This window comes from Urtica dioica, chromosome 2 (genome assembly GCF_054948205.1).
Source record: "Urtica dioica subsp. dioica isolate 48M chromosome 2, U.dioica_male_clone48M_v1_H2, whole genome shotgun sequence".
Taxonomy (NCBI): Eukaryota; Viridiplantae; Streptophyta; class Magnoliopsida; order Rosales; family Urticaceae; genus Urtica; species Urtica dioica.
Genome location: NC_142757.1, coordinates 30,952,058 through 30,958,599, shown reverse-complemented (window position 1 = coordinate 30,958,599; position 6,542 = coordinate 30,952,058). Strand labels below are relative to the sequence as shown.

Sequence of the window (6,542 nt, the reverse complement as noted above, 5' to 3'; positions counted from 1 at the left end):
CTGTGCTGCCACGTGTCAAAATGTGAGTGGGTCGTTCACTGGTCGTGACCCGTGTCACATAGCAATGCTCTTCTATTATTGAGCGCGGACATACCACTGACGTCATCGAGATCATTTGTGCTGCTACAACTCATGTACCATTATTCGGTGGTTGTTTTCGTAAATCTCTTGTTATTGTTCTCATGATGGTTTTTGTTTTCGTCTCCGGCGCTCTGCAGGCAATTTGTGTCACACCATATTCGAATTCTTTCTTCTTTTTTTTTTTTTTTATTTCAATTTATTTGTGTTTATACTTTATTAAATTTTGTGTGTGCCTTATTTTAAGACGTTATACAACTCTATTTTTATGGGTGTTCTAAACGAGGTGTTTGAGGAGTTTTTTTTTTTTTTTTTTTTTTTTTTTTTTTTTTTTTAATAACAAAGGTAAAATATATAGGACAAAATCGCCATTGACAAAACTGGGATTTATTGTTGAGAAATTGCCACATTTGTCATCAATTTCATAACATTTTATCAATTTCCACCAAAAGACTAATTTGACCCAAAATACCACCTATATGTCAACAATGTTGACATCTAATAGTGAAGGACAAAAATAGATGTCAACATTGTTGACATAGATGGTGGCATTTTGGGTCAAATTAGTCTTTCGATAGAAAGTGGAAACATATTATGAAATCAGTGATAAATGAGATAATTTCTCATTATTTTTTCGCTCCGAACAAAAGTGGGATTAAGTCCTACATATAAGGCAAAAGAAATGACAGAAAAAAGGCAAGCCCAATCAAATGGTCGGTCAGTCACTGCACCACAAGAAACTTTCTTTCTTTCCTCTTCTCTAGTCTCTCTCCCCATCAAAACACGTAGGATGACGAATATAATTACAGCCTCTCTCAATAAATTATATATATGTATATATATATATATATAATTCCATTGAATCTTTTGGAAGAAGAAACGAATGAATAATAGATAGAAAAAAAGTCGATTAGTGGAATTCCGCTTTTAGGCTGTAATCTGTGACCATACCAAGTACCAACCATACCTTTAAAATATTTCATTTAAACATTCCTGTCTTTCTTCCGTATAATTTCTTAGGATTCATTCATCAGGAGAGATTTATGCTACAAATATTAATGACAACAGTGAATGGGATGATTAGTCCAAATTTTAGCCGTCAGCTTTGATATCTCTCTCTCTCTCTCTCTCTCTCTCTTGTTTGTTTCCTCTGTATTCGAAGAGATCTGAATCAAATTGAAGGCTCTTTTTCCAAAATGGGTTCGGCGGATCGATTGTTTGGAAGGGAAAGAAGTCTTCATGACATCTTCGGGGCTGGACTTGGTAAGCTCACTTGATCACCATCATCATTTCATCATCTTCTATCTATATTGAAATTTGATTTGGTTTTGGATGAATCAGTTTCAGATGTGATTTTGTGGAGACAAAAGGATGTGACAATGGGTTTATTATCAGTGACTCTCGGAGCTTGGTTGGTTTTCGAGAAAACTGGTTATACTTTGTTGTCACTGGTGTCAAGTGTTCTTCTTCTCCTCCTCCTCATTCTTTTTCTCTGGGCCAAATCTGCTGCCATTCTCAATCGGTAACACAAGACACAATAACATAATACTTGATAATAATAATAATTTATGCTTTTTTACTGTTCTTACAAACCTGAAGAGTGTCAGAATGGATTATATTGCGATTTATAAACTTGTTGAATGAAAATGTCATTCAAGCTATTTGAATACCTTTAACAAAGGCATCCAATTTTACTGAAACAAAATTTAGTATTTTTTTTTTATCCAAAATTGAATCGCTACATCTAAGAAGTTCGATGGAAAGAAGAGGGAATGACTGTTGTTTTTTCTTGACACAGTCCTGCTCCGCCACTACCAAAATTGCATTTATCGGAAGAAATGGTGAATGAGGTCGCGTCACTCATCCGAACCCGAGTAAATAAGTTCCTCTCTGTCTCTCAAGACATTGCTCTCGGCAAAGACTCGAAGCTGTTCTTCAAGGCAACGAGCTATCTGTTTCTGCTATCAGTTGTTGGGGCTATGGCAGATTTTCTCTCCTTGGCCTATACCAGTGAGACTCTTAAGCAATCCCTTAATCGAGTCCTCAGATTGAAAATTCAATTTTGTTAACATGAATTTTATTTTTATTTTTTATTTTTTCTTTTCCCCTTTGCGTTGCAGGTCTTGTGATTGTCTTAACAATACCAGCTATCTATGAAAGGTATGAGAATTGCATTGACAAACACCTCATGTTGGGTTACAGGAAATTGCAACAGCTAAATGTTTTAGTAAATGAAAGGTGTATCAGCAAAGTCCAAAGATGGTTTCTTGAAAAGAGAAAGTTGAGCTGATATATACAATAGCTCAGAGTTATGTACAAACATTTTGATACTCACCAAAAGCTTTTTTGTTATTAATTTATTTTGGTCTTCCCTCTTAAAGATTTTGTCTGGGTGTCGTCTTTGTGATTTCATTTTTTTTAGGGAACCAAGAATTCCTTTTGGATTTTGTTCCGTGAACCGACTTCTCAATTTACTCGTCTGATCTTTGGACTTGCCTCATGGACTTTACTATATTGAGAAAAAAACAGAGTTTTTCAATTCTTAAGGTGGTTCAAAAGTTTGAAAAGAGGAAATGTAAAAGTGTTTATAGCGGCTGTAAACTTTATAAATAGATGCTAAAACGCAAGATGCCCAACAAATACTGAGCTCTGTGATGCAAGGATTGTAAAACTAGGCCATAATCCTTTTACAAACATAGACTGAGCAGGATTCATGCGGAAAATAAAGCAGAAAACAAAAACCCGAAAATCCACTATTTGCAACAGGCAATTAAGAAGGAAAGAGAGAAATAACTAAAAGGCGAATGTTAGTCTCGCTAGTCTTGGCCGCTTCCGAATCCATCCCGGTTCTCGTGTTGCCATCCATAGCCCTGTCCGTCCCGACCCATCTCCGAATAAAACTTGCGTTTCGGCTGAGACATGTGAGGAGGTGGCGGGGGAGGCAGAGAGTGAGGCATCGGCTGCGGCGCCAGTATTCCCTTCCCGTCCCTCGTTGGAGGAGCGTGGAAATACGGAGCTTTCCCTTGATTCTCCGACGCATTTGTGAAACCATCTTGAACGGCCTGAGGCGGCTCGAAAGGCACACCCGACTGTCCTCCGTTCCACGGCTGATTATGACCATGATGATGATGATGAGGATGATGATGATGATGATGATGATGGTAGTTGTTGGACGGGAAACTTGTGTTCCCCGTCGCCGGAGGAAATCCTAGCAACGAGCTTTGTTCTGGCCCGGATGCTGGCACCGATTCCGGCCTCCCCATGTCGTACGGGGCATTGCTGTATAAAGGCTGAGACCCGTCGCCCATGAATGGAAGATAGCCATATGGGGCAGAGGGGTTCACCATCTGGTTCGGGTTGATGTAGTTCGGGGGCGGAGCGGTGTGCATCGCTGGATGGTCGGGGAACGGACTCTCGGGCACAACTCCTTGTGTGCCCGATTCTTGCTTCAGAGCACCGGGCGAATCGTAGTTCGGTTGTTGGAACGGGTTGTGAGGCCTGTTGTCGAAGCCTTGGTGCCGGTACTCGGGTTGGGCTTCGGGTGGATTTGCGTGTACCTGCCCAAAAGCCTGTGGTGGCTTTGTCGGTATTATCGGCCGCGGAAACGATTGTTCTCTGACCAGCTGGCGGCGGTTTTTGTCTTCCCGGTCGTGAATCTGGGAGTTTGAACTGGGCGAGAAGCCCGGCCTGAGGGGTGCGCGGAGGGTTGACTCCAGCGCCGAGGACTGTTTCATGCTCTGAGCTTCAGACTCGTTATTATAGTCCTCTTTGTCTGCGTTTGTCTGAAGAAGTTCCGCGTGGCTCTCCTGAATATGAGATTCGAAGTCGACCCGCTTCAGGAAAGACTTGAGACAGTGCGGGGCTGCGCAGATGAATATGCCTTCCATTAATTTGATAGTCTGAATCTTCTGGATTCGTTCATCACAGCTGTATAGCACGATTCAAAGCAGCATCTTTGTTAAGTAATTCATCCACGGAGCAATTCTTCCATCAAACTCATCAGTTATCTCTTTCAAGTTTTTTAAAAAATAATAATTGATTAAATGAGTATGTAGTCAACAAATTTCAGATTATTTAAGTACAGATGTAATTTATACGTAAAAATATATACAGAAACCATTGTATCGGACAGCAAAAACAGGCAGACAAATCATAGACCATTAATATGGCAAGTGTAACACTGAAATACATGTTAAAAATGAGCTTTGTCCCAAAATAGAAAAAAGAAGTTGATCCAGGATAATTAAAGAAAGAACACATATCAGAAATTTTAGAGGCCTCTTAGTACTATTTGAAAGGTGAACTTATCTCTCTGTTAACACAAATCTTCGTCTAAATAAAATAAAATAGCAACTGAATAACTCTTATAACTCAAGTGAGCAACCCTAATTACTTATTTATTTTATACTAAATAAAGTTACATAACCAAAAAAAAACCTAATTAACTCGTATAACATCGGTCCGAATATTTTCGTAATGAAACTGAAACAACTTACAGATAGCAGATTGAATCACTCCTCGCACAATCCAAGCAGAACGCATGCTCACACGGGCTCTGCAAAAACACTCGTGAGTTGTGGATTTCTGATCTATATATGCATTCAATTTCATGGTCTAATTAAAAAAAATTAATTATTCATCAACTTAAAGAGCTTAAATAATCCAAGCCCAAAATAAAAAATGTGTCCCATTCTGTTAGTTTTCCATTTTTAATAAACCAATTTTATAGAGAGACACAGAGAGAGAGAGAGAGAGAGATGGTCTAGTGTCAAGCTCATACTTGATATAATACTTTTAAGACAAACTGAAATAATTTCCGAGCACAGTCATACCAGTTTAGATATGCAGTGACTATAAACAGCAGTTTCATCAACGATTCATAAAAAAGGGGAAAAAAAAAGAATAAAAAAGAAAAAAAAACTTTACTCGAACACCGGATCAAATGCACTTCTGAAAACATTCATATTTAACATCTTCAAGCTATAACACATACGAAACGGATTGGAAAACAAGCCGGAGCGAAGAGAACATACCAAGCGGCCGTATATTGCGATAGGGAAATCGCATCGGACGCAGAAGTGGACTCGCTCGCCAAGCTGGCGGCGGGATCTTCGGCCGACGGTCTTGACGAGCGAGGCGGCGATGGCGGCGCCGATGCCCTTTGCCACCGGAAGATCCGCCAGCACGAGGTGGTCAGGGCACGCCACCGTCACCGAGTCCGCCGCCACAGCTTTCGCTGCTCCCACAGAGCCCTCCGTCACCGGAGCCTTGCTAAGCCTGATCTGAAGCATCCTTCTTCCTTCCAAACCCTAGAGCGCTTCTTTCCAACCCTACCAAACTGCGCTACAACCATGACAACACCAACAGTTCGTTACGAACCCTAGAACTCAAATCGGCTTATAATTATCATCAAATACCATTACTAACATTACTGAGTTCAGAAATAAGCTCCAATTTAACCAATACCACCACGCCTTATGGCGATTTTTATACCCAATCCTTACAGCCCAGAAAAATAATTAATTAAAAAATCCGAAAAGTGCATACATATTTGAGGGACGTAATGCGTAATCGTGATTCAATCGCAACTTGAATAATGGCAACAACAATAAAATAAATTCGATTCATGTTTTCCTAGTTTCCGATTTATTTCCGAATAAAATCAAGGTTAATAAAAAATAAAAAGGAAGCACAAACTCACATGAAAGCAACGCCACAATCTCTCTCTCTCTCTCTCTCTCTCTCTCGCCGGCGTTTGGTCGCCAAAGTCGTGCTCTGCTCCAAAGCCTTGGTTCGTTCTGAAACAAGCGTCACACACCTTATTCATTATTCACGCGTGCATCGCAAGTGCTTATGTTTTTATTTCCTTGGACAAATCTCCTACTAAATTGACAGCTTTTGTTTTCATGTATACCCTTAAAAGTATAAAACATCTCATATCAGTCCCTAATATTCAAAAAGGTAATATTACCGTCCTTATCTTCTTACAAATTGACAAACTCGTGTGTAACATATTTTTTTTACAATTTAAAACTTAAAAATTCATTTTTTAACTATACTAATAGTTATATTGTGAAGCCCCCGAATGCATTCTAGAAAGATATTCATAACTTTTATGATTAGATATAAAATTTCAAATTTAAGTTGTGTGTTTACGTTCTTCGAAATATGCTTTGTATGTGAAGGCCAAACGACATTTAAAATGCAAAACTAATCTTATATTAAGACTCCGAGAAGAAATAAACATCCTTTAAGATTGGAGATCACCTGACTTTCAGACCGAAATCTTAGACTTTGTTTGGTATGATGGATTTTGGAAGGATGGATTATGATAAATGGATTTGGGATGATGGATTGTGTTTATTTGTTGTTTGGTATTAAAGAGGGAAAGATTATAAAGGATGGAAGGATGGATTAATATCTATGAGACCACCAAAAATGACCCCTCCCATTATGCACGGATT

The 6,542-nt window shown here is 39.1% G+C and overlaps 2 protein-coding genes across 4 annotated transcripts; one reads left to right on the top strand and one right to left on the bottom strand.

Moving 5' to 3' along the window:
* Positions 1–932: 932 nt before the first annotated feature.
* On the top strand, positions 933–2,632 carry LOC149404327 (Reticulon family protein). Of its 2 annotated transcripts, XM_089603898.1 has the most exons (5): positions 933–1,341; positions 1,420–1,600; positions 1,877–2,088; positions 2,199–2,238; positions 2,501–2,632. In XM_089603898.1, exons 1-5 carry the CDS (start codon positions 1,275–1,277, stop codon positions 2,559–2,561), a joined length of 561 nt encoding a protein of 186 aa, XP_089460024.1. In that variant the 5' UTR covers positions 933–1,274; the 3' UTR covers positions 2,562–2,632. The 2 variants fall into 2 exon arrangements, with proteins under 2 accessions (XP_089460024.1, XP_089460021.1); XM_089603895.1 differs by lacking the exon at positions 2,501–2,632 and having other exon boundaries at positions 935–1,341; positions 2,199–2,438.
* Positions 2,633–2,652: 20 nt separating this feature from the next.
* On the bottom strand, positions 2,653–5,876 carry LOC149404326 (RING/U-box superfamily protein). 2 transcript variants are annotated; one of them, XM_089603882.1, is made up of 4 exons: positions 5,780–5,876; positions 5,112–5,421; positions 4,575–4,633; positions 2,653–4,005 (listed from the first exon to the last, which is right to left on the bottom strand). In XM_089603882.1, the coding sequence occupies exons 2-4, from the start codon at positions 5,367–5,369 to the stop codon at positions 2,895–2,897; spliced, it is 1,428 nt and encodes a 475-aa protein (XP_089460008.1). In that variant the 5' UTR covers positions 5,370–5,421; positions 5,780–5,876; the 3' UTR covers positions 2,653–2,894. The 2 variants fall into 2 exon arrangements, with proteins under 2 accessions (XP_089460008.1, XP_089460014.1); XM_089603888.1 differs by having other exon boundaries at positions 5,112–5,416.
* Between the last annotated feature and the right edge of the window lie 666 nt (positions 5,877–6,542).

Coding starts and splice junctions, on each gene's coding strand:
- LOC149404327 (XM_089603895.1), top strand. CDS start 1,275: ATGGGTTCGGCGGATCGATTGTTTGGAAGGGAAAGAAGTCTTCATGAC. Junction 1,601..1,876: donor TCTGCTGCCATTCTCAATCG/GTAACACAAGAC, acceptor TTCTTGACACAG/TCCTGCTCCGCCACTACCAA. Junction 2,089..2,198: donor TCTCTCCTTGGCCTATACCA/GTGAGACTCTTA, acceptor TTTGCGTTGCAG/GTCTTGTGATTGTCTTAACA.
- LOC149404326 (XM_089603882.1), bottom strand. CDS start 5,369: ATGCTTCAGATCAGGCTTAGCAAGGCTCCGGTGACGGAGGGCTCTGTG. Junction 4,634..5,111: donor TCGCAATATACGGCCGCTTG/GTATGTTCTCTT, acceptor GTGTTTTTGCAG/AGCCCGTGTGAGCATGCGTT. Junction 4,006..4,574: donor AGTGATTCAATCTGCTATCT/GTAAGTTGTTTC, acceptor CGTGCTATACAG/CTGTGATGAACGAATCCAGA.